This window comes from Chroicocephalus ridibundus, chromosome 9, assembly GCF_963924245.1.
Source record: "Chroicocephalus ridibundus chromosome 9, bChrRid1.1, whole genome shotgun sequence".
In the NCBI taxonomy this organism is placed as follows: domain Eukaryota; kingdom Metazoa; phylum Chordata; class Aves; order Charadriiformes; family Laridae; genus Chroicocephalus; species Chroicocephalus ridibundus.
The window spans coordinates 6359344-6386787 of NC_086292.1; the positions used below are offsets into that span (position 1 = coordinate 6359344).

Sequence of the window (27444 nt, forward strand, 5' to 3'; positions counted from 1 at the left end):
GTGGGATGGACACATTTGAGACTAATTAAAGATTGCTCCCATCAGACCTGCTTCTGTCCCTCTTCACACCCCCCAGCACAGAAGTCTCTTTACTGGGCCAGCCCTGAGGGCCATTGGACTATCTCCCCTTGCAGGGAAAGGATCTTTTCCCTCCAGAGCTGCATTTTGGGGGGGGAAAAAAAAAAAAGCAGCATTAGCGCATCCTGATTGTGTTTAACTCCCATTATTTCATAGAGTGCTTCATGAAACCTTAGTTTTTCTAGAAGTATTTTCTCCAACTGAATTCCACTCCATTTTCTTCAGGCAATAAATGAATTCTGTTTACAAAGTACTTCAACAAGACTTGAAATTTCATTTATGGAAAATGGGCCTCAGACTTCCAAGGCGTTTGAAACCATGCTGAAATATGGCAATTTCAAGCACTTACCTGTCTCTTTCCCGCAAGTCTCCGAATCAAAGGTTACCATGACAACGAAGCCCACTCTCGGTCCAGCAAAATGAGTTGTTTTTACGTGACGTCATTATTAGCCAGGACCCAACAAAATTACGCAAATGAGATCCCCAGACAGCAGGACTGCAGAAAGCCCAAACAAGCAGCATAACAATTACACTCTAAACTTAGCAAAGGAAGGAAAATGTCACCCAACTCCCCAGCAATAATTCTTTAAAAAACATACCAAAAAGGCTAACCTCCTCCCAGTACCCCTGCGGGGCTACAGAAGTAGACCAGCTCTGCCCTCTTACAAGTTGGACTTGATTTCCACCCTGCACGGTTGCCTGCAGGTCCCAGCAGACAAGCGCTTGTGCTCCCGGTGGGGATGCTGACTCCCAGCACGCTCCCAGGAAGCCGGTTTGCATGATGCTGTCTACATGGAAACCCAGAGAGGGAGAGGAGTTGCTGCCTTGGGTGAAACACAGCTCCCCACCACCTTGAGATCCCCATGGCCATTGCATGGTGCACCATGGGCTCCTTCCCCCCAGCACATGGAGCATCCTCATCCCAAAGTAAGGAACTCCGCACATCTCTGCTCCTTACCCAGGACATCACAACACCACCACATGATGACAGACACTCCCCCCAGGGCTTCCCCTGCCCAGGACCACCTGCAGATCAACCTCCACATCTCCTCTGGGCCTAAGCCCCTCACAAGCCAGTTCCTTAGAGATGCTTCCCTTTATAACCATGACCAGGTGAACCCAGTCGTCTCCTCCCAGTGAGGGTGTGAGTGCAGTCCTCGAATCCTAGTTGATTGAGGGTTTACACTTGAAAACGAGTGTGTTCTGGCAGCAGCTGTTCTCCAGAGGAGGGGGAGGGAGTCACTCAGCAATGAGTTGCTATAGATGGTCATTCAGGCATAATAAATCCTCCTTATCAACCCTGTCTCGCTACCCCTCATAATTTAAGCTGGGTGTAATAAGGCAGTATGAAGGCAAAGGCGAGCTTTACGGTCAAACTGGGGATTACAGTCTGGCACGGATATTTAAAGATTCACAATAGCAAAGAGAAATTGTAAGAGGAGCCTAAACAGCTTCCCTCGGATGCCGGGAGATGGGCTGATGAGTTATAGGCATTTCCAGCACAGGTCTGGGCTGATGTATAGCTAAGCTGCGGTCAGACTGGAGACTTACTGCTCCCAGGCTTCTTGAGCAAGTATAAAACATGCGTGTGCTGAAAAAATAGTGCATTGGCTTTAAAGAAGGTTTCTGTCTGTACTATATGCATTTTTATCTCTCTCTCTCTTTTTCTTTTTTTTTTTTAATCCAGATCACTGCATGCTTTTCTTTCTTTCTCTGAATAAACTCAGCAATGCTATTTTGTCTCCTATTCTCGTCCGTTCTTCACAAAAGCCCGAGAACCTCTCCCCGTATAAGCACCTTGCCACTCCGCATAGGAGCCGGGAGCCTTTGCTTTCTGATTGCCTCATTAATGAATCTAGCCCAGACCGGTCCTTCCCAGCCCTAAACCTGAAGTTTACGGCACCACATCTGAAGGACAGTTTGTAGGCCTGAAAGCTTGGCTTTTTTTTCCGCAGCTGCGCTATCTGTGTAATAAAAAATATTGCTTTTTCCTACCAGCCTTGCCTCACTTATGTCCTTAGACTATCAGGGCCGCAATACCACCTTTGATGAAACCACTGCTGTCAATTCCCAGATTGCTATTTGTCGGGGATCCCAAAGTGCTTTTATGAAACGCCTAATGCCCAGCTAGCTCCTACGTCTCTCCCCTTCTGAAGAAAATCACCCGATGCTGGGTTTTGGAGACATTTTCTCTCTGCTGGCCAAAAGGGTGGCTGTGGGGAGGGGGGCGGTGCAGCCCTGTTCAGCCCAGGGTCCCTGCTGTCCCCAGGCTGGATGATTCCCCTCTCCCACCCGCGTCCTACAGCTGTGTCTTCCACACGCCCCACTGTAAAACACCCATCGGAGCCCTGGGTGTAGGGAGAGACCTGAATCCCACCTGCGGTACTCCTCCACCGGAGCAGGGACCACGGCAGTACACGGGGTAGACAACCACTGCAGGGTTGTCCGAGAATGAGACCCAAGGAGCCCCACAGTTCCCACACCAGAGATGTCCCCCCTGCCCTGGGGTCAGAGCAGGGCTGGAGCAGGCTCCTTCTCCTCGTCCCCCTGACCTGGGGGCTCAGGGAGGCGTCCCTGCTGCTGTGGGGTGGAGGAGCTTTGCTGTGGTTGACACCTACACCCACCTCTCCAGGCACATTGCCCAGTTCCCTCCACAGCCCATGGCTTGCTGCCCACTTAGGGGTGGAGGAGAGGGGGACAACTCCATCCCCATGGAGCATGCTGAGGATCCACAGAAGGAGCTGAGCGCTTCCATGCTGGGAAGCAGCCCCCCTTGCTGCTCCGGCTGCTGTTAACACATCACCCGTCCGCCAAGCGTGAAAAGGGAAGGTGGTGGGGGCAGGAGGAAAGTCACAGCCACTTTTTCCCACCTCCGATTGCAGTGAGCGTGTGCTTGTGGTGGCAAAACCTGGGATCTCCCACAGCAGCCTGCCAACGTGTGAAAGCGTATGGGAGAATGAATCCCAGCAAGCCACAAATCTGCCAAGCGAGGGTGTTCTTCATGGAGTGGGGCGACCGCAAAGTCTCAAACCATGTTCCTGCTGACAAGCCGCTGATGGATGAGTTCGTTCAGGAGGAACTGCACTTCCTTCGCAGAAGGAAGCACTGTTTGCTTGCAAGGCAACCAGCCCAGAGATGGTCCTGGGAAGAGCCCTGTGAATGGGAATCATGCAGCATTGGACCTACTCGTCTTACAGGGTGACGGAACCAGAGAAGAGAGTTTCTTCCACAGAGGAACCGTACCTTGATGCTGGGGTTTTTCATCATACCACCCAAATGCATGAAGGCTCGTTTAGAACTGGTTTTTGGGGCACTCACTCCACCTCGTGAGGAGGTGGTTTGCAGAAGAGGTTTCTGGAACAGCCACCCTTTGAAGGCAGAAGATGACCGCTGAGCCCCAGGGGACACTTTCCTTCATGGGGCTGTGGGGTTGAGCCGTCCCCACCGGCCACGTTGCAGCCTGGCATAGCGGACAGGTTTATCTGCTCCCCAACATCTGGCACCTCAGGAGTCACGCATCAGTGGTTCCCCCCGCCCCGAGCACTGCTGTGGTATAAGCATCTAATAATAAAACCCAGCTATTGCGTTCCTAAGACACCTGTCAGCCTGAGCGCTAAGTGCTGGGGTAATAAATACTTGCTCAGCTATGCCTCTTCGCCGCCAATTCTCCTGGCTCTGCCTGTTTTCATTAGTATTTCTTTTCTGTGGACACTGCAATTACACTCTGTTCCTCTTCAGGGCCCTTGTTCCAGGTTCAAATAGAGAAGTGATAATGCAGGGAAGCTTTTCACATCGCTGTTTATTTTTGTCTTCTGAGTCAGGAAGATCTTTTCAGGCTGGGACCAACCCTGCGCGGTTTTGATTGAGGAAGGACTCGGGCGGGAGGGGTGGCGGGGAAAGGGGTGAAAAACTTCGGCTTCCAGCTTTTATGGTTTAAAACAGTGGTGGGGTCCTTCCTTGCCTTCTCTTGCCGAGGTCACAAGCTCTGCTCCTTCCTCGGGAAGACGTAAGTATGCAGCCTGTACGGCTAAGACCCGTGGTAACTATCCATCTGCCACAGCAGCTGTGAGCCCTGGCCTCTTCTGTCATCCGAATCTCTGAGCAAGGAGGAGGATTCAGCTGAATGCAGCAAATTCAAATGCGTAACTTTCTCGTTCAAGGTTGCAATATGTTTGGAGATATTGTCCCGCCAGCAAGTCCCCGGTGCAGCATCCAGATGGTGCTCAGGGAACCCGGGGAAGTGGTGGGGGGAGGGCGTTTCGTTCCTTCTTCAGGCGTGGAAAACAACTGACGATGTGACTGGAGTTATTTGCTTCTCTTGCTGTTTCCCAGTGGTAATTGAGGAGGGAATTGAATATGTGGGATTCGGGTAAATCATCGATATTTTTAACTAAAAAGTAGCCAAAAATGCAGAAAAAAAAAATCACAGGGGAACAGAGGGTGTTTCAAATTTAGTGCAATAGGAAGAACTTCAGCATTTCTTGCAGGTGATTTTTCTTCTGCCTTTGCATTTGAAGATATTTACTTCATTTCGGATCTTCCTACCCAGTGAGAAAAATCCTTCTTTCGATTAGTTGCTAAATATAACTTCTCACGCATCCAAGGAGATGCAATGAAGTGTCCAAATGAAGCCCCTACACCTTAAATTTCCTTGCCAGCAGACCACACAGTCATCTGGACATATGTCATAATGTCCGAGTGATGTGGCATGGCCAAATACGTGCTATTAAATCTCCAAAACCACGGTAGCCACAATCAAGACTCCCTGCAGCAAAGGTCTCTGGGCCATGGTAAAGCCCAAGTCACGCATGGAAGCTGTTTGGGTGGACCAAAGTGACAGTGGAGGTTGTTGTAACGGCTGAACACCACAGCAGGGTGGAACTGCCCACAGCCTTTCCTTGGCACACATTTGATTTCCCACATGGCCAAAGACATTTGGGGTAAGGACCTCCATGTCCTTCTCCCCACCGGAGTCTCTTTAAGGCATGATTCAGCTGGAGAGGTGTATGTGGTGGGTTGGATAAACCAGTGTCTTGGCCACAGCCTCTTCTGGTTGCCCTTAGAGCAGCAGGAAACTCTATTCATGTTGGACATAGAGAAATGTCAAAGAGCTCTTCTGGAAAAGCAAAGTCTAAGCATGGGCCACAGATTGCGGGGAAAGAGCCCACGTTAGGGTCTCTTTCTTGCCCCTCCATCACACCACCACCATCCCGTCTTTGAGTTGGTTCCCAAACTCCCCAGCCATTCTGCCGTGAACATACCTTGTGTCCTCCACTCCCCTGCCATTGGAAGGGAAAGTATTTTAAACGTGACATGATGGGAACCACGGAATATTTTCAAGCTCTTTTATTTTCCACTGGAATATTGATTTTTTCATGGGTAGCTTGTCTGCTCGTCACTGGGACAAATTTCCCAGATGTGCAGGTAGGCTTGAAGCCCAGAGGACTGGCTCCCCGGGCTCTCCGTCCCTTTGTATGCCAACATCATCTGGTTTTGAGAAACAGACCATGGGAAAAACAATGACACAGATTTTTTTTTTAAAATATGAATTTTTATTTGTTTTGATCGGAGCTCGAGAGAGTGGGTAGAGTGGAAAAGCGGAGTGATTTAATTCAGTGAAGAGGTCTAGTCCCGCCTTGTGTGTTAGATCAGGAGGTTAGTAGGTGGTTAGAAGAGTCCTCCTCCTCCACTCAGCTTGCTGATCTTATTCATGTAGTTCTCATTTCTGATGTTTTCTAATCTCTCTTCAGAACTTCACTGCAATTTTTGGAGACATTTTTCTGTTGCTTTAACTTATTGAAAAAGCTAAAAGCTGAAAAAAATCGCAGGACTCAAAATCCTGCCAATTAGAATGGGCAATTTTTTAAATTTTTTTTTTTTTCCGGCAAAGGTTGAAAAATACGATTCAAAAATACAAACAGGCATTGAACATTGCACCAAAAAGCATTTGAAACACAAATCTTGGAAAGAGAAAGAAAGTGAGAGAGAGAGAAACAGAGAGAAGAAAGGTCACAGTTTCCGTGAGAAATCCCTTAAGAAAGTGGCTACCAGCTAGTCAATAGAGAAAATAAAGTCAACAAAAAATTTTAAAAAACGCATTTTTTTTCTAGTTGTTAATTATTTACAGCTGTAATAACAGGATTGTCATGCATTAAACTGCTGCCGGCTAGATTCTTTCTCATAGCGGAGTAAAGAGAGTCTCACAACATGGAAAACACAGCAGAAGACATACCGGGGCTCAGACTGAACCTGAGGCAGTGAAAATGGGCAGATTCTCTGGCGATTTGTTGCGGTGTGCTCCTTCCCACGATGGGCTGCCCTAGCGTGATGCGAACGCAGCCCTCCCCCACCCTGGGCACCACGGCTGCAGCTAAAGAAGCAGCAGGTGCCCTCACCTTCAGATAGGACATTCACCTGTGGCTATCCCCAAGTCCGTTGACAGTGAAAATCTAGTTGATGACGGGATACTTGTGGCCACCTGACTAGATCTGGTGGGCTGAGAAGCTCCCTCGTGACAACCAAGAGGAGCCCTTCAACTCTAAATACAGCCTGGCAAAGGCAACGTGGCAATGACTCAGGTTTCCCAACCCTGCCCCTACTTTTTTGTGGTTGCAAAAATCAAATTGTTCGATCTATGATTGACATTATGTTTGATGGGTGCCCTGCAAAAAGACGGGAGGAATCAGACTTTTCAGGAGAAAGAGAGCGCTGCTAGCAGCGCAACAGGAGCCAATGGACTTATCAAGTTGACAGGACCTTCAAGCAGGACTGAAGAGAAGAGCCAAGAGCCTTCAAAGACTGTGGGAGCATCCTGGCTCACGTAGCAAACCTGGGACCAGGCTTCCCTCTCTAGGAAGATGGGATGGCTAAAGCTGTGTACAGAAGAGATCTGCACTGGTGGGGACTGGGACAGTGGAGAACAGGAAAGGGTAACTAGAACATCATCTTCTGTCCTAGAGCTTCATGAGCTCCCACTTGTGGTGGAGGATGACAGGTCAAATATTAGGACTAATCCAAGCCCAAGGCTCTCTGCTGTTTAAAGCAGCACAGATTCCCATGGTGGGAAGCAGGAATAAAGCCAGAAAGAGAGCTGGCTTTGTTTGCTTATGGGTGGCGACGTCCTTCTTTCTCATGGCTGGGACACCACAAGACACAGGTGGTGATCGCCGCTGACCACGAGAGCCTTTCTCCAGCAGCAGAGAAGGGAATACAGGCGCTACGAGTGCAGTTGCAGGATCACCACCTAAACGTTTCTGCTAAGACAGCGAGACAAAAGGGGTGACAGTAAGGGGCTGCACATCACTCACTCGCCGTGGCCCCACTGCTCATGGGCTGCCCGGCATCTGTCTTCGGTCCTGCTTGTGCTGAGGTGAGGTCAGGTGCGGGTCCAGGACACAGCAGCAGCAAAGGCCTACGCTTTTGCTGACCCCTCCCACAAATTAGCACATGGTCACGTATCAGCACATCCCACCTGGACGAGCAGCAAGCAGTGGCCAAGCGCCAGCATTTCCCTTTCATTCGCAGAAGAACCCAAGCTGAAGTGCAGCTCCTACCTGTGGTGTTCCTCTGCCCAGGGACAGCTGGAATGGATCCCACCAGGTTTTGTGCTCCCTCCTGAAGCAGGCTCAGGTTGGAGACCTCACATCCCTTTGCAATGCTCAGCTACACGTTCCCTGGCTGTGCTACGGGGTGAGGACTAATTGCTTACGGCATTCAGCTGTTGAAAAGCCATGCTGCCTTCCTGGGAACACCCTACTGTCCGGGGCAGGAGAAGGGCTGTGTTAGAAAAGTTGTGATATTTGGAACTATGTTTTCCTGAAAGCAGTGACCTTGGTCCAGGCAGCAAGCCTGCGCCGAGACCCCGGCGCGGAGAGAGGCTCTTCTCCCCTGCTCCCTTTGTTCCCTGTGCCTCCCAAAGCCATCCGAGCACCAGCGGAGAGGGATGCACCTCCTTCCAGATGATTTAGCAAAGACAAGGAGAGGGAAGTAAAATAATTGAAAGTGGCCATTTTCTGTTTCAAAGAGAAGGAGGTTTGACTTTTAGATTGAAAGAGTTTGTGAGCATAAATATATACATGCATATATATATGTAAAAACCTTTGGCTGACTGAACAATAACAAGGTCAAACAGTAAATATTTATACCTGGAAGCCATCAATCTCATCTGTGCTGTGGCCTCTCGCCAAAAACGCCTTCAGGAGTAGTTTAGCTTGATATGGAGAGAGGATTGGTGAATTGTTTGGGGTTTTTTTCTCCCTACTTCGACATTAATAGAGCATTTATATTTTCATGAACGTGCCCCTCACCCTGGCTGAGCCCTCCCCACCCCCAACGGCCACCAAGGAGCCAGGGCAATGTTGTTTCTCTCCAGTCTGCAAAATCCACAGAGATATTTGGTGGTGTGGGTTAAAGTGTGGTCCCAGAGAGGCATACAATTTGGGGAGCAGGGCCTGGAGTGAGGAGGGCTGGCCTGATGCTGCGTGCTGTGATGGTCCAGTCCCACAGCCCCACGCTGGCTCTCCACCACCCCCAGGACCAAGCACGTGGAAGAGGGGCACTAGCACATCCCTGCCAAACCACTCCCCAGGTGAGGCCGTTGGGAGCTGCATGGTCCTCTCCTGCTCATGGCTTGCCCTGGCAACCTGGGAGAGCGCGGTACCTCTCCTCAACAGCCGCTTGCCTTTGACTGCGATCCTTCGTTTAACAGCAATGGGTGTTTAACTGCTCTGTTCCTCCAGCTACTGCACGGAGCACTGCAAAGAGGCCGTTTCTACAGCACCCTTCAGGAGAGGCAACAGCTCCAGGTTTCTGAAGGTCTGAGAGAGGTTCTTAGCAGAACACAGGGTCTTCCCATGCGAGGTGATCTGCAGCAAGAGAAACCCCTTCCTGGTATGTGATGCAGCCCTACAATCCTCCCCAAGGGACGGCTGAAAGGAAGCCTAGATATGGACAGAAGAAACCAAGGCAGCAGATGAGAAATGAATGCACCTTGTGTCCATAGGATAGGCTTGCAGAAATAGGCTGCTCGTGACCGTGTTTGCATGCGTGGCTTGTGTCTGGGAACAGCAAGCATGGGGGCTGCTTGCACAGGGGATGTCCTACAGCAAAGGAACTAGAACCCTGCCAGTGCCACCGAGCTGGCACGGACGAGGACAGGGGTGAGCTGTGTTGGCCACAGCACTTGTCTGTAAAACCTAGGGGGTGGTGAAGCCAGCTTTGCTTATGTTGAGCTCCGTGCACAGATGAGAACCAGGAAGCTCTGTCTCGGGTGTCACAGTCCTGCTCGGTGATGTCCAAGAAGCTTTCGAGACGTTGTATGGGGGTAACTCCACCAGCCCTTTAGAAGAACGGGTACCACTGAGGGACCACTTCTCCTCCACCCCTCTCACGTCACCCGGCAGAGATGGCACAGCACTAACACAGTGCTTGCAGCCACCACGGCTGCCTGCCCTGCCCGCGTGCAGGACCTCAGCCGAACCATCCCCCGTCTCCCCGGGGTGCGGAGCTCCCGAAAGCTGCGCTGCTTTTGCCCTGTGTGCGGTTTCAGAGGAGGGAAGAGACAAGCTGCCAGCGCCAAAACTTCCCTCTGACCTTTTCAGAGGGAACGCGACTGCAGGCTTGGACCGCACTCTGCGCGTCCCAGGTGGTGCAAGGTACAAAACAGGAGTGCAGTGTGAACAGGTCATTTGTATCACCCTCAAAGACTTCTCATTCCTGCCCGGGAGACTCTCATCAAGTCAAAGCCTCAAGGAGGCTTTGGGCCTTGCCAGAAGAAAAGAAATATGGGCGTACTGAGGGTCACAGCGAAATGAAGTGCCTGCTCTGTGCACAACTGTGGATGAGACTATCAATGGCCACGTACAGACACAGGACCAGTTATAAAAACGGAGCCCTTAGATACTATCACAGCAAACCCCAGAACTGACGCTAGGTTAGCTCTGGCCCAGCGCGCCCTTAGACGGAGCCCCCATCAGCAGCCTCACGTTAGCTGGGAAGGAAACGTCCCAATTTGAGCCGCTGACAGATTTTAAAAAAAAGAACATTATCTTCTCTGTGATGTCTGCTGGCAGGAGATGTTAAACCACTTATTTATAACTATCTTCCCGAAATGCTTCCTTGCTTGGAAGCCAAACTACAAATCCTGTTTGGTTTGTTGTCTTTAACCAAAGGATGCCGGTATTTCTGCTTCCAGCTGGCAAAAAGACTCGGAGCCAGTGCCAGGCTTTGGTAGGAATAGACTTGGCTTTCAAGGCGTGCGAACGCTGATCCAGGAAGGCAGCCTTTTATCAGGCAGAGAGAAAAATTTTTGGAGTCAGGAAGAGCAAAAGATGAGCCAGCAGACGGATGTCACCGGCAAGCCAGCTCGGTGGGCTGTGTCCGGGGGAGGGACGAGAGTCTCAGCGTCCCAGGGAGGGAAGGACTGGGGGAAGAGACAGGCGGGAGATTCACCCCGACAGTTCGGCGAGAGAGACGGGATCACCCGCAGGAAGGGAGGAGGCCCGGGGGCTGCCCCGATGCTGTGCCCGGCACCGCAGAGAGGTCCAGCCCCAGCACCTCGAGCATCACCCTGTCGCCCTGAGCCTGCGTGGCCCCGCGTGGGCAGCAGAGGCAGCGCCCGCGGGTGCTCGGGCTGCTGAGACGCCGACGGCAAGACCTGACAATTTACAGAGAGCTCTACGAAGCAGGCACCAACAGACACAGGAACACATAGGAAGGCGACGCGCAGTAGGACGTGGCCCTCGGGTTAGAGAAGATTTTTGGGGAATGCCCAGGCTAGCGGACACCACCCCCGTGCCAGGGCCAGCTCAAGTCAGCTAAGTCACCAGATCCCGTATTTAAACTTGCCTTTGATGTAATTCCGTTAGTAAACACAATATACTCTTTGTTACCATTTTATTGTGTTTGTTTTGCTTTTTATAGGGTTTCTGTTCCATTCACTTAGGCCTGAGTATTATAGTGACATGAATGTTTGATGAGATACACTTCATCTAGCTTATTTAAGAAAATGACATCCAAGTAGTTTCCAAAACAAACAGCCTCATGGCTGGTTAGCGTAGCACGTCCCGCTGGAAAGCCCGGGGAGCAGAAGGGTGGCAGCAATGGCACTCGCTGCTGGAGGGGACGGTGCTGGCGTGGAGGGAGCGCAGGGGGTCTCGGTGGGGAGGGGACGGTGCCGCGGTGGGGCAGCGCTGGGGCGGTATGGCTGTCGGAGCCGGGTGGCGGCAGCAGCAGTGCCAGCATGTCCCCCCCCTCCCTGTCCGGCAGAAGGGCTGGGGACGGTGCACCCTCCCTCTGCTCCTCCAACACGATGCTGGGTGCAAAGCGGGAAAGCTCCCGGGCTTTCCCCTCCTCGCCACCCAGCGGGGAGCCCTCGGGGATGAAAGGCACTGCAGAAATGTCACGGGCGGTTTGGGGTGAGGATGCCGGGGGGGTGCGGGGGGGAGGATGGGGAGAGAGCTGGTTTCCTTAGCATCAGCTCAGGGGGAGGTTGCCACCTCTTGCCCGATGCTGCCTGCTGGTGTGGATGTGCCTGTGGACCAAACGCACTCGGGGCTGAGCCAAAGATCTCCGAGCTCCTCTCCTCACCGCAGCTGTAGGCAGGGGGAGCGACTGCACCGCTGTTGAGCCAGCAAGATTGGTGAGGGACGGGCAGGACACGCACCAATGCCACCCACGCTGCAGGACTAAATGCCCCGGTCTTCACCGCTCCGTCCTGCCGTCCCCATGGATATTCCAGGTGGGGCAAATCCTGCGCCTTGTGCTCAGCCCCGTCCCTGCACAGGCAGGGGGAAGATAAGCATGGCACAGTGGCTCAAAGCGATGCTGAAGACATCACCTTGGGGGTGCTGGGGCCTCAGCCTGGCTGCATGCACCCGAAAGGTGCCAGGGGCAGCTCGGGATGGGGGCAGCCGGAGGGTCAGAGGGAGACCCAGGAAAGAGGGGGTGCCTCCTGCCCTGGGAGCAGGGCTGCTGGCAGGATCAGTGCTGCCCACAGGCTGGGGACAAGAACTCACCAGGCACAGGATGTCCTTCCTTGTAGCAGGACAGTGTGTCCATGGGCCTGGGCACCAGGGAGGTGGGGACAGATGGCTTTGGATGCCACCGTCTTGTGCTGCTGCTGGGAAGGGGATAACCACTGGTTTGGGTCCTTGACTGTGGTGGCCAGGAAGGGAGAAAGCGCCTCTCTCCAAGGCACTGGAGGGCATTCCTTGGAAGAGCATGCAGGAGTTAGAGTTGGGTCTTATCTCAATGGCTTTGTGGGATGGCAGCTGGCTTACATAGTTCTCTGGGACAGCAGTATCACCCTGCTGTTTCAAAGAGCCCTTTCTGCTGTTCTCCCATGGTGCTGAGGATGTTCAGCTGCATCTGATCACCAGGGGGAGGGAGATACTTGGGGACTGACTGTCCCCAACTCATCCCCACAGGTGGCAGAGTGTCCCCTGGTGTGTCCCACAGGAAACAGCCTGCACCAACATCCCTGCTGCTCTGGTGCACCAGCGCAGGGATGTGCCGTGAGCTGGATTTCCCCGGGCTGTGCTCCTCCCCATCAGTGTGGCTCACCTGAAAGGTAGGGGCTTCTCTGCCTAAACCCACCCACCAGCAGTGAGATAGTACTGAGGGCTGCTGAGCAGCCCAAGCAAGATGAATGGGGAGCTGGAAGAAGGTGCTGGGACAGAGAAGAGTAAGGGGATGGGGCTAAGAGAAAGTGATAAACCACCCATCTGAACACGAACTCTATGGCTTCCAGTCCTGATGCTGAATGCATGCGGCCCCACAGCTACTATTCTCCTCCAAGGCATTATAAAGCTCCTGTCTTGACTTCCTGGCTAACCCTGAGAAAAATTATTTCTCTGGTAGGAACCACCCCATCTTCTACCATTAGCTGCCCCAAGAGTGCAGGACGGCAGACAGACAAGACCTTTCTCACCTGTTATTGTCTAGGGAGAGGTGGAGGAAACCAGTAGCTGGGTTTGGTGAAGACAGAGAGGAAGAAGCCCTGTAGATACCCATAAGAAGCTGCCACCCTGTTCCACCCCTGCAATGGCTCCATTGGTCACAGCAGTGGTGGGTTTGCCCCCAGCAGGCATTGGGCTACAAGCTGGCCCATGCCACACTGCTCCCTCAATGGACCAGCTCACCTGCACCCACAGCCCGGGGAGCACCACCTCGCACAAAGCGCCAGGCACTGAAGAGCAGCCTGGCTGACTGACTGACTGACCGACTCGGGAGACCTCCACATCCTTGAGCCCAGGCCACCAGGAGCATCCACCATGCTAGGGCAGCCCATCGCAGAAGAGGAGGAGGGGGGGCGGACTGCAGCAGCAGCCCCCAGCAGAGCGGAGCGTGGAATGGCAGTAGCATGCAGACCGTGGGAACGGCAGGAGGTGGAGGAGGAGAGATGGAAGCACAGGGTGACTCGGACAGATGGTGGACATCAGACTCACGATGTTAGAGGCACAACTTGTTATGATCCTTCTTTTTTTTCTTTTCCTTTCATCATCAGAGACAAAGTAAAATAAAACTAAAGTATACGGGATTAAATTAAAATCACAGTTTTGTTTACATTATAAAATAACAATCTAATAGTAAGAATAGTAATATCAAATGAACAGTAATAATCAAACAAAACGGGAAAGAAGAAAGCCCTGGAGAATTCCTGCCTGGATGGTGCTCACTGATGGAAGGTTTGTGTGACCGGTTTTATTGTTTGGGGATCATTCCCTTGATAGCTGACTCCCGGTTTACGTATGTGGCCCAGTAGACTAAGTTGAAAATGGCAAAGAGGACTGGAAAGACGATGCGGGACATCTTGTCTACCTTGCTGACGCTGTTGTATGTCTTCTTACTCTCTGGGAGCTTCTCCTCTATGCGGGGCATCTTGGGGGGTACGTTGGTGGCAGTAGCAGTGGCAGCAGCACTCTTGGAGATGGTGGGCAGGCCAGGGTCCTTGGCAATGTTGAGGGCATATGTGGTGCCAACAATGTTGTAGGTGTTGTTGGTTTTCTTCGCTAGTGCCACTGGCTCTTTTTTCTAGGGAAGGTGGAAGAAAAAAACATAATAGAGATGAAGCGATTGTAGAATTGCATGGAGAACATTTTGCTCTCCGAGTTTACCTGCTTGCCCGGATGAGAAGATGGAAAAGGGTGTGAGGAGCAAGAGACCAAGAAGAAGACATTGTGGACGGGAAGGAAGATGTGGTGAGAAGATGGCCAGAACCCATGACATCTGCCACTTGAGGGGCTGCTGGAGCATTAAGGACGTGCTGGACTAGGGTGGATCAGCTACTTGGTGTAAGCCTGGCATGCAGCACGTGGCACAAAGAGGTCCTGGCAGCTAGGTCCTGCTGCAAGTAAAACAACTGAAGCCACATAGCTGGGTTTGTAGCCTCCTTGCAGCCCCTTAGATCACAGCAGTGGTATAAAAAGGTGTGTGCAGCTGCACTCGAGCAGTAGCTGCCCCAGACAGCCGACTCCTTGACTGGCCGAGTGCTGCCAGGTCTATCTTGCGTATTGCCAGGTCAGTATAAGTGAATGCAGGCTCAAACTATACAGACTCCTTGATTTCTCTCTCAACTGGGCAGTGTCCTCTCTTGCACGTGAGGTTCAGCCATGGAGAGATGATGCAGGAATGTAGTCTTTAGAAAAGAAGGACACCCTTTGTGGTCATCCTGGGGGAGGAACTTGATTTTCTGCTTTGCTGGCCTGCTTCCTGGGTCAGGTGAGAGGAGGAGACATCACAGAGGATTATAGTTCTTTTCTTTTTGTAGCAGAAAGCCAGTGGCTTTAAGAATGTGGGTGACAGCATCGCAATGTTTTTGCGCCATACTACGAGACCATATCACCCACTGCCTCAGTCCGCTGAATACTTCACAGGAACGCCTCGCAATTTAACATCATGATGTCCAAAATGCCTCTGGGACCCTTTCGAGCACCTCGTGACTGACCCAGGTAAGAAACAGAATAGATAGGAGGCATTTGCACTAACCCTGGATTTCAGGATTCCTCAACATGGCACTATAGGGCAGAGGGAAGCCTTTCCTCTTGCCTTCATATCTACGGGTCGCTGCAAATCAAGGGAGATAAGTGCATCTCTCCCACGAGGCTCCAGGGACAGCCACGCTGTCCTTGGTTGAAAGGAGGAGAGCTTGCATAGCAAATGGAAAAAGAGGCACTTATGTGTCAGACATGATGTACTGAAGGATGATGGAAGATGCCGAAGACACACGGTTCAGACGTTAATGAAGATGAGTGGACAGGAAAACAGAGCTAGGAAGTCATGGCAGGTGTTGGCCCCACTCTGGGGATCTTCTGTTGCTGTCAGGGACCTGAGGCCAGCTGCACTGTAGACCATATCGTATAAAGCAATCCGGGTCTACCAGGAGAAGCCAACTGAATGAAATCTATCCATATGCAGACATCAGGCACCCTACACATCCCAGCGCTCAGGTACTCCATGTGGTGTCCGCTGTAATTACACCAAGAGGCAGCACTAGACCCAGCGATGACTCATGGTGGGAATCTGATATCTAAACTCAGAACAAGTTGTGACTTTTCTATTCAAAAGCAACTGCAACACAAGGTAAGGCTCATCCAGGCATTTCCCAGGGGTTCTTGGCACAGTCTTGGACGTACGTGTGAGGGAACATGTACAAAGTGGCCGTCAGGAGAAGGGGAGAGCATGCAGCCAGCAGGACCTGTTCGTCTCCCCACACTAGCCTGGGAATGGATAGCAGACACCATCACTGGGCAGCACTGGAAGCTGGAAAGGCCAGATTCGCCCAGTCTGCTCTTCAGAGATACTCCAAGGGCTTTAGCTTTCGTGCTGTACTTCCATTTTAAATGTATCCACAATTACCATGGATATTTCTGGTTACCTTAGGAAATGAATTTTCCACAGTGATTTTTCAGAGGGACACTAAAAGCAGGCTTCTGTGCCGTCTTTAAACCCCGCTCCAATAACATCATAACCAGGCCCGCAGCTTCGTAATAATGCCAGCAATTACAGAAATTAACTTGCTATTAGAAGGAGGTTTAAATGTCTTCAGACTCCCCATCAGACCAAACCACCGATCAGACCATATTCATAGTCTTTTATGGGCGAGAGTGTTCTGTTCTTTAATGATTAACTGAGCAGCTGATTTCTGCAATCATTAGAGCCATGTTAACTTGTACCCCCTGCACAGGAGGTGAACTTTTCCTGCTAAAGAGCTGACAAGAAGCAAATAAAGGACTAAAGACGTTTCACCTTTTAAAACATTTAAATATGCTTAAGTATGATTACTTATTAACACAGCTACAGGAGGTAATACAATAATTAATAATCAGTAATGAAATGAAAAACAGATTGTTGTTCGCAGAATGTAATTTGAAGTGCCCTGTGATTATTTTAGTCTTAATCAGCCACGTGATTTGTAACAGGGATAAGATGACTACAAGTGACAGGACGCTTTCAGCCTGGCTACCTTTTCTGCCCCCAGAGCTTGGAAAGTGGACCCGAGATGATGCCTGGCCAAAGGCACCTGAAACCAGCAGGCTGAAACGGAGGAAAGTCGGGTAAATGTGGACGCTGTGGGTGGTGATAGCAAGCTGCTGCTCTTATTAGTGTGGGCCAGAGCCCCCAGGCATCAACTTGGGCTTCTCTGGACCTCAGATCAGGCTGTTCAGGTAGGGCAGAGGCTGGGGAGCCTTTTCCCAGCTGCCTATGGAGTCTTCTGCCCTGGTCACAGCTGGGAGCCTGGGTAGCCTTTGGGAAGCGCCCAGAGCACACGCTGCCTACGCCGAGGCACGTGCCCTGGGTGTGCTCTGCTCCTGAGACGTCAGAAAAAAAACGTTCAGCCTGAAGTTTACCGGGCTGTGCTTTACCCCTAAGTGTTTCAGGCGAGATTTTGACAACCAACCAAAGCAAAAACGTGCTCATTGCTGTCAGCTGCAAAGTAGCCCCCAGCCTTCCCCCTGCACCTTTATCTGCGAGGAGTCCTACTGAAACAGAAGAGAAGAGTGGAAAAACAGGAGGAAACCCCACATTCGCTTTGAAAACTTGTCCGATTTAAAACATCTACAATTATAGCCCTCTTTGGGCACAGGGAGGCTGAACCACTGCAGAAAGCTGTCTCTGTGCCGCTCTCCTGAGGGAAAAGCTGTGAAAGCTAGTCTAGAGATAAATATGTTCCCTGGATATTGCAGTCTGACAAGTTCTTCCACCACACACATACTGGAAAATAATAGCGTTTTTGTTAAATTTTCTTGTCTTCAAGCCTCTCTGTTGAGAAACTAATGGCTGAACCTCTAAATTATGGAAACTACTGGTTCTGCCTATAATCTGCTGGAAATTTAGTTCTCTGCACCTGCTCCTTGGCTAGAAATTTGGGTTGGACGCAGTATCCCTCTGAGAGGCCACTCTGAAGGTCACCATCATCAATATCTGCAGCACTTGAGAAATGCAAGGTATCTGCCACTTGCCATTCTAGAGAAAAGTCGCTTTAATGACCTCCAAGCAGCTCTAGTCCCTGACATACTTGTATCCTAGAATTCAAAGCCCAGCAACTGCAGTTCCTGTTCCAGCAAACGTCACTCCTTCCTCATGCCAGCCAAAGTTCCCCTCTGCAGTGTGCCAGAGACTTGATCCTATCAGAGAATAGAAGCAAAGTGTTTTACACTGGGACGCCTGTACCCTGAGCAGAGCCAAAGGCTCCAAACAAAGCAATCTTGCATTAACAAGCAGGCTACGGCAATGCCAGGTTCTTGTCAGCTGCTGGTGTAACCTTTGGCATCACTCATCCCTCCCATAGAATTGTAGAACTGTTAGGGTTGGAAGGGACCTTAAAGACAAAACACCTCCCACTAGAACAGGTTGCTCAGAGCCCCATCCAGCCTGGCCTTAAAAACTTCCAGGGATGGGGCTTCCACCACTTCTCCACCACAGGGCAACCTGTTCCAGTGTCTCACCACCCTCATGGTGAAGAACTTCTTCCTAACATCCAGTCTGAATCGACCCATCTCTAGTTTTAATCCATTCCCTCTAGTCCTACCATTACCCAACATCCTAAAAAGTCCCTCACCAGCTTTCTTGTAGGCCCCCTTAAGATACTGGTAGGCCACTATAAGGTCTCCTCGGAGCCTTCTTTTCTCCAGGCTGAACAACCCCAACTCTCTCACTCTGTCCTCACAGGAGAGGTGCTCCAGCCCTCTGATCATCCTCATGGCCCTTCTCTGGACACGTTCCAGCACGTCCATATCTTGCTTGTAGTATCTCTTCATTCAGATTATGTGGGACAGGGCCCAATGGTCTTATGCTCCCTGGATCACCAGGTAAAGACTCAGAAGTTGGATGGAGTCAATAATCAGCCCAACACACCACGCAGCATTGACAGAAAGAGGGTGAAATGTTGTCAAAGAATGATACATGGACTCTAGTGAAGATGCTGAGAACATAAATCACCTGCAGTGCTATGGAGAGCTACAGGGGATTGCAAGTGCTGTAGGACGGAGGACACATGGGCTGCAGAGCAAGGGAAAGTCCCAACAAAAACATATTTACAATAGTGAGGCAGAAAAAAAAAGAGATGGGTCTGAACCACGCTGTGAGTGTGTAAGACTTCAAACTGGTTGAAAATGGTGGCCTGCCAAGGTTGGTTCTAGTTCCTCTCTGTCGGCAAGGAGGGGATTGAAACAAAGATGCCACAAATGGAAAGAAACAAAGGAGAGGGAGGAATGATTCCTAAGTGACCTGGATCAAGGGGAAAACTTCAGAGTTGGTGAAGAGCAGGTCGGACAAAAAGCTGGGCTTTAGCCGGTCAGGGGAAAAGGCACCTAGTGTGAATGGTGAGCACGTCCATCACTTCCAAACTACAAGACAGAAAACCATGATGATCATATCAACAGAGGGATTGGAGGATGCTTTTTGATCCCTTTTTCTAAGTGTAAAGACATGTGAAAAGTACATAAAGAGCCTGGACCTAACCTTCTCACCACTACGGGATCCTGTCTTAAGGATGAGAAGGATAAAGATCCAGGACTCCTCCTCCATACAAAGTGTGTTCTTTGTTCTCATGTGTCTGACTGCAGCTGCTTGTTTGTGTTGCGTCTTCTTGCCACTCAGGATTGGAGGGCAATGTCATGCAAGCACAGATACGAGCTAAGTCAGATTTTATGCATAGACATTGTGTTGCAGGTGGAAGTGGGTTTAAGTAAGTGTCTTCCAAAACACCTTCCATCCTGAGGAACAGACAACACTTTTTTGCAGGTAACTCCCCAGTAAATGTCATCCTTGCAGAGTTCATGAGTTTCCCAGTGGCGAAGTCACCATTAATGGTTGTCTCTCCGTATCCTCACTGTAACAGCCGCTCAGGAAGCGACCTTGTTGGCTCCAGAGGTGGCCATCCCTATGGTTGGGATGAATGGGATGCAATGGATCTCACTTTGTTCAGACACAGCCCTTCCTGTCCTGAAGTGGATCCTTTTAACAAGATATTTTGAGTATCTTGAAGACAGGGAGCTTTGCTGGCTACCGAAACCACTCATCTTTCAATCTCTTTGGCCTCTCACTCCTCCCCAACTACAGCCATTTCCCACCTTCCTCCTGATGATGGTTTTTTTTTTTAAATCATCTTTACTAACAAGTTTTCCATATTGGATCCAGACACTTCTCTCCAATTCGATCTGCACCTCTAGGTTGGTTGCAGCCACTCTGCCATACAAAAAGAGAGGAAATCCTTCATCCACAATTAGTGATTACTGGTGGCAGGCAGGAAAGGCTTGGAAAAAATTTGGGTCCGAGGAGCATTAGTCAAATCTTACCAGAGTGCACGCTAAAGGGAGTTTTTGGTGACATCTAGGGGGATATCTGCCTGCCTTTCACTAGAGGAGAACTGCAGAGCAGCTTCCAGCTAGGACCAGAACCCAATTGTGGCTATAGCCAGAACATCATCATGATCATTTATGATGCAGACATCAGCGATTCACCAAGATCAGCCCATCAAGTTAGATTCTACCTGAAAAAATGCTCTTTTCCCGTCTAAACCGTTGGGTTGGCTGAAGGGGAGAAACAAAGAATGGAACCAGCCCTGAGAGAGTGAACACGCTGGGAGTGCCTGTCAGCAACCAGCAGCTTTCGCATGGTAGTGATTTCTTTCAAATGCGATGGGAAGCATTGCTGCTGCCTACATTTGAGGTGAGGGAAGGGCTGATGCATATTGATTTATTTTTTTTCATGTTCATGCAAGGAAACAATCAAACCTGGAGTGAGGATCCTTTCCATCACATCAATAAAGAGCATTCTTTTTGGCTGGGGGGAAGGCTCTCCAGAGAGCAGGGCTCAGCCTGGGCTTGTCACTGGTAGTTTCACTCCTGGTACAAATACTTTAAAATGCCAATAGTTATTCTTCTGCCTCCTGCTTCTTTTGTGGTTTCAACCACCTGCCTTGTCAATTGTTTCAAGAAGAGCTAATTAAAGGCTGAAACTGAGCCAACGAGGCACCTTCATTGCGTAGCAAATTCACTGCTTGGAAATATTCAATGGAATAAAGACAAAAGGCAAATATGGTGACACATCATATTCCCAAGCTCCCTGAAAGCCCATCAGTCTTCAGGGAGCTCTCTGAGCTGCAGGGACCAGGAAGGGGTTAGCCTTCTAAAATAAAGATCAGGCTTGGCTTGAAAAAACATCCACAAATTTGGAGTCTTTCCTGATTCTCCAGCCTAATACCAATTTGCAGCAAACTCACAAGGAGAGTGAAACATTCCTGGTCCTGCTTTGTTTTCTTGTTTGATTGCCACGTGCGCAAACACTCTGTGTGCTCTGACCCTATTGTTTCAGCACTGTTAGTCTTGCAGTGCTGGGTCAATGAATAAATTAAGGAGCACGCTGCTTCTACGATGAAGTGAAGCTTTTGAGCCTTTGCTGCTTTTTTCGCTGTGCCCAGTTCACATAATTGCCCAAGGCCGTGTGAATCCTGACTTTGTGCTGATTTGCCCATCCCTGAAAGGGACACGGTTGCTTTGAGGACCTGTTCTGATCCTTTGCTCAAGCCAATGACCCAGGAAAGGCTTCTCTCATCTCTGGAGGCCAGATTAGCATTATTGTTCACGATGGAAGTGGAAGACCATCAACTGGCCTCCTCGGGAGCCTTTCTGCCATGAGTCTGTTGCTCAGACCACAGCTGCAAAAGCAAACAGATAGAGAGAGTCCAAGAAACACAAGAGAGGCATTCAACGCTCAGTGACGGCTGCGATTCTCCATAAGGTCTCTGGTCTCCTGCTTTGACCTCCATACCAGAGAGATGACTGGCCGTTATCTTTCCAAAAGTTACGGCAAGTCTGCCAGGTATTTGCATATAGACCCACAACAATTTTAAACAACACATTAAAATGCAAAGGAGTAAAAAAGCTCCAGAACCAAGAACAAGGACAAAGCTGATTTTCAAATTGATTCAATAAATATAAACAAGGAGCGGCAGGCTACAGTAAGCGATTTCTCCGCGCAACCGAGATTAAATCAGTCGGGAGGGAGGGGACACGAGCAGGGGTAGCGGTGGCTGTCAGGAAGGAAGCTGCCGGAGAGGCTGATCCCAAGCGAGAAGGGAAAACGTGGGTAATGCCAGGCACTAATTTACTGCCAGTTGCCGTTTCTGATTGCTTGCTTCCCACCCACCCTCTTGGCCCGAACTCACAAAGCAGGAGCTGCCGGCAGCTGTGGACCTCCCCATCGCTGCACCATGCTTGCCCATGCCGGGGCAGACCTACAGTCAGGGATACCAGCCGCAGGGGACACAGCAGAGAGGGACCATCTGCCTTGGCCACGCTGGCATCCGTGGCATATCTGGGTTTGCGTGCCATGCTAGCAACATGGAGCGGGGCATTTACGGGTTGGAGGGAGAAGAAAGGAGAGAGGAGACCACCAGCGGAACAAGACCAAAACATGCACACATTCACGTTTCTACCGGCAAATGGTCGTGCAGAAGGACAGAGGGAAAAGTGAATGGTCATGCCTGGGTGTTTTTCTCCAGCTAAGCACAACAACCAGCCCTCCAAGCCCTTCCTCCCTCCACCCTCAAGAACTGCTCCAGTTGAGACCTGAGCTGGGGACCCCAGTAAGTAGCATCCAGCCTCCCGAAGTGCTGTGGAGCTGCATGTTACCCACTCCTGGCCCCAGCGCAGCTCTCTCGTGCAGCATTTCTTCACCGCCCCCTCCTCCCTGGCCTTGGCCACAGGGCTGACCTTCATCTCTTGGGCCTCCAGCACCTTCTTGCCATCCCAAGCCCAGCTGCGCTTGGTGAAGTAGTTGACAGTGGCAAATTCGATCAGCGCAGAAAACACAAAGGCATAACAGACGGCTATGAACCAGTCCATGGCCGTCGCGTACGCCACTTTAGGTAACGAGTTTCTTGCGCTGATGCTTAGTGTAGTCATGGTGAGGACGGTGGTGACACCTGTGGAAACACAGCAGGAGACGACGACGGTGTGAGACCATACACTCGTACCCGCCCAATTACTCCTCAAACCCCACAGCTGGCATTTCCATCGTGTAACTTTGGGAGCCATCCTCTAAGCCATGTGGCCCACATTCCCATTGGAATTAAGGAAGTCTTACCCAGCACAAATCCATGGTGCAATTCATAGAATAATGGAACAGTCCAGGTTGAAAGTGAAGTCAGCTTGTCCAACCCCTGCTTGAATCGGGGCCAACTTCAGGTTGCTCAGGGACTTCTCTGGTTCAGTTTTGAATATCTCCAATTCATATAACCAATGGCAAACATCTGCATTAGGATGAGATTAATCTTCCCCAAACTCCACCGACTAGATCTCTGCTCACTATAAAAGAGTCCTAGCTCACAGGTAGGCACCCGCATTCAATTCCTCATCTGCTCGCAGGGTAAGTTGTGTGATGATAGACCCAGCTCCCTCATGTAAAATATGCCATGGAGAAGCTTCTGGTTGCTTTTGCAATAAAGTAAAAATAATAAAACAACAGTAAAAAGGACAGCTAGAGGGTTGAGACCTTCATGGAGGACCAGAAACTGGCCACTCATCCAATGTGGTTCTGTCAACATTTTGGAAATGGTTTCTTGTGACCTGCATGGGTGGACACTTGGGATCCTGGGTCCTGCTGGCATGGCCAGGCACCCATCAGTGGCCCAGGCTGCCAGAATGAGTGTCACTGTGATTTAGTTTCAAAAAATGATCTGTTGCAAAATGCCTTTTAAAGCTTTTTTCATTAAAGCAAGCAACCATTGCTATCCATTTCCCCCAATAATGTGCTTTTCAATTAAAAATGCATTAAAAGCATTATAAAAATATTGACTAATTTTCACTTCCCTTAAGCCATACTCCTGGTAATTGAAGAGTTTTAATAATATTGTTGACAATACTTTCTGAGGGGCAAAAAAAGGGAATAAACAATTTAAACAATTGGAGTTCTCATTATTTTCTTAATAGGAAAGCAAGGCAATTTGGGAGCAAAGACATTTTTCACAAAAGTAGGTTTTAATTTTTCAGCCAGCCCTTTCCTGCTCAATCTGAGCTGCTACTCGAGGAAACTTGTCTAATTGCAAATCTCAGGATAACCATAGGAGGGAATCAAGCATCCTCAGAGAATGGCTTGTCCCCAGTGCCAGGGGCGCAGAGACACTCCAGAACGGATGCAGATGGAAGAGCCCACCTGGGCCATGGACAGATATGGGGTCCAGGTGTGCACTCTGTGGGGTTTACTTGTAAATGATTTACAGATGAGTGAGGAAAGCTCATCGATGGCTCTCTCTATGCCTGAGATGGTCCTATTTTCCACATGATTTCTGTCTGAGCTCCCCCTTTTCCATTCTGCTGGATGAAAACACCACTAAGGGGCTGTATTCCCTCTTCTTCACTGTTATCACTGTTCAACACAGCTCTTGCAGCCTGGATTGCACAAACCAGTTTGCTCATACTAACTGCCCAGTTCCCCACAGTTGCACTCGACCCTGGGGATTGCTGTGGGATCTGCATCACCGGAGAAGGGAGGGCAACATGGTGCTAAGGGGGAGAAGCTGGGGTCGACTGTAAATTTTAAAGCGTGTTCACAACCTACGTTTCACAAGCCCCAGTGAACACAAACCCCATAACGATCCCCTTCCAGTTCGTTTAGGAGGGTGCAGAACCACCCGTGACCCTCCCTGCATCCCCTTCCAGTCCACAGCACGGGAACAAGGTCCGGGCCTGTGGAAAGGGTCCAGAACGGAGGACATCAGCCTTGCTGGGTTTGTGGGAGTATTTCTATCATGATTCTTGCTAAAGGGAAAATGCTTCATGATCTTTGAAACCACACTGCGCTCTGTCTTGCTCAAAAACACGAGCAGGTGGTACCTTACATCCCCTCTCTGCGTGGTGACTTTTGTCCAATACACTCTCTGTTAAGCGGTGTCCGCTGGGCACTGTCGTTTCCAGGAAATACAATCCTGCAGCATCACACCTGGTCTGTGAGGGTGTGCGTGTAGATCCTGAATGAAAGGTCTTGGCAGGAAAGCACAAAGCCGTTCTGTTATTAAATGTTTGTAAAAGCTCTTAATACATGAGCCGTGCCAGCCTGACCCTTTGCCTTGGAGAGAGGATCTGAAACCAGGTGAAGAAAATAATAACAATATATTTACCGTGCAGTTATACTGCCTCAGCCCAGGAACTTGCTATGTGGAGCTCTAACCAGGGGGACGTTAGCAATTTCAAAGGCAGAGCTTTAAATGCTTCCCCATGTACCTATCCTCTCCTCAACTCAAAAGCCAATATAGATAAGCAGACACAGCCAAATGCATATAATTAGATGATCAATACCTTGATTACTGTTAATATTTATGGCTTGGCTTGTAGCAGAAATACGGACAGAAGAATTTTTGCAGTGATTCAGTGGAAGCAGGGGCACTGGGAAGACACTGAGAACTACTCTGGGAAACGGCCAGCAGCTTCACTGATGCCAGTCAAGGCCTGGAGAAGACCAGCTCTGATGCTCCATCTATTTCCCATCATTTACGGTGCTTTTCTCCCCCGACCTGAGAGCATTCCCTCATGCTCGCAGACTCACCAAAAACCGTTCGGGCAGGAACAGACTCCCTGTTAAGCCAGAAGGAGACCTGGGACAGGATGACCGTCATAATGCAGGGTAGGTAGGTCTGGATCACAAAGTACCCGATCTTCCTCTTGAGGTGGAAGTGTGTGGTCATGACGACATACTCTCCTGCAGAGACAGCCGGTTGGAGATGCTGAGCTGCCAGTGCTTTCCAGGATGGGGCTGGCTGACCACCAATCCATCTCTAGACCACTATAGATCTGTCCTGAACAAACTTTCAAGTTCTTAGCTGAAATTGCAGCGTATGTGTCATACTGTGGCTGGCTGGCATGCCCTGGTATCTGGCAGTAGGGCAGACCTCCCCAGCGGCCATGCGATGGAGGAATGGGTGCTGCAGTGCGCTGCCGGCACCGACTTTGCACGTCCTGCATGTGCACACACAACTGCACGCCCCAGTGTAGCCTGGGTGACCTCCACACAGCATTTGTCAAAACGCTTCTCTGGAAACTTCCTTAATTCACTACAAAATGGTTGTGGGACAAAGGCAAATCAATGCCAATAAACAACGAGGCAATAGGGCTTTCCCTGTTCCACCCCAGGCACAAGAGAGCTCTGGGGGGGGGTCTCTTCCAACCCAGCTCCCATCCCTTTTCTGCTCCAGACCAGGGAGCCATATTGTGGGTAAAATCCCTTAATCCTCACAGTAATCCTAATCCAGACCCTAACCATAGGATTTCAGGACAAAGGATTTTATTTTCTCTGACAATCCTGAAAATATCCCACCTTTCCTCACTGTAACCGTCTCAATAATCAGGGTAAATTCTGTCGTTAAAGGTCTAGGCTGTAAACCAAAGAAACAGCTGTCCCTATTTTCCCTCAATGCCCTATTCCTCCACTCAAAGCTCTGGATATTTTGTTGGATCATTGTGCCTTTTTGTTGTGAGCGTGGCTCTGCTAAATCATTATACGCAGGAGCCTTTAGCAGCTTTCTTGCCACTTCAGGTTATTCATCTGTACATTTTACTACAACTTAAGTAGAGAGATGGGCCAGATATTATGACATTTAGTTCCCTGGACTCCCCACATCTCCCCAAGGGAGGTGATATGAGTTGTTACAGACAGACACTATTAAAATCAAGTGCACCAGAGAGGAAATATCCTCAAATGAGAGAACTACTGGTGCATACAGAAGAAAAAAAGAAAAAAAAAAAAGGGAAAAGAAAAAAAGAAAGATGAGACACACATGAGATAACAGAAGCTATCAGTACCTGGATTCAGAGGGGAAGGGAGGAGCGGCAGATGGGAGAGAAAGATGATTAATATTGGTCATTAATCAGAGGAAACATTTGTTTGGGATAATCTTCTATTAGCTATGATAATATTTGTGTAAGCAGATGCAGTGAAAATCACACTAAACATTATGTTGCGTTCGCCTCCCCTGCCCGCAATGTTCTCCTGAGGGACCGGAGAGGGATCCAAGACAAATAAACCCACAGTACCAAGAACTAGCTGGGCAAGGTGGGGCAAATTTTCTACACAACAGATCATTTTTAGATGCTTAAAATCAGTTTTCTAGAGGGGGTGGGCAATTAAGGCCCTTTCGGTGGAAACCGTTAAAAGCTAAACCCCTTACTGCCTCTTGTTGACTGCTCCAGATGTCCCCAGCAGCACATGGCTTGGGAAGCACTGCGACGCTCACTGCCCACAGGTACTGCCTCTATAGTTATGCCAAATCGTGACATTCAAAGCCCATGGGTCCCTCTCGTCTGCCAGCGTGCTCAGCCCACGCATTGCACCGTGGTCCCACAAGTACCTGTGCTGGATCGAACCATCTCTGTCCCAACAACGTGGCCCAGCAGGTCATACTGGTTCAGGCGAGAACCACCCTTCGCGACTTCCACTGATTTATCCTTCCCCAGTGTCCAGGTGTAGATCACCTCCGTCTTAGTGTAGGCATCTGCAGAGGAGAAAGAAGAATGAGGTTTACGCTTCTGCCTGACCTAAAATACACCAAAATTAGCCCGTAGACAAATTAATCTCTGCTGCGCATTCCTCAGAGCCACATGGCTGAGCACAGCCAAGCATGGCCAGAGACCAAGGCAGTTCAGCAACTGTTAAATCAAATGAGCAAAAGGGAGCTGGGGAAGGAAGCTGGAAGAGGGGGCAGAGCACTGTCGTTGAGAGACACGCCGTCCCCTTGACGTGCTGACTCTGCAAGAGCTGGCTCCAAGCAGAGACGAGAGAGGAAGGCGTCCAGACCAGCAGGCTGCTGGGCCAGCAGGACGGCCACAGCCCTGCCATGCCAGGGACCAGGAGAGTCACGCTGGGAGCAGCTGG

At 50.1% G+C, this 27444-nt stretch overlaps 1 protein-coding gene across 2 annotated transcripts in view; it reads right to left on the reverse strand.

Annotated features, from left to right (window-relative positions):
• Positions 1-5639: 5639 nt before the first annotated feature.
• GABRA3 (gamma-aminobutyric acid type A receptor subunit alpha3) overlaps positions 5640-27444 on the reverse strand; it is a 79936-nt gene continuing 58131 nt past the window's right edge. For both annotated transcript variants that reach the window (XM_063345884.1, XM_063345883.1), the window contains exons 7-10: positions 26921-27064; positions 25123-25275; positions 22293-22504; positions 5640-14109 (exon numbers count right to left, since the gene is read on the reverse strand). In XM_063345884.1, coding sequence (XP_063201954.1) covers positions 13780-14109; positions 22293-22504; positions 25123-25275; positions 26921-27064 — 839 coding nt within the window. In that variant the 3' untranslated portion in view covers positions 5640-13779. The remainder of the gene's footprint in view (positions 14110-22292; positions 22505-25122; positions 25276-26920; positions 27065-27444) is intronic.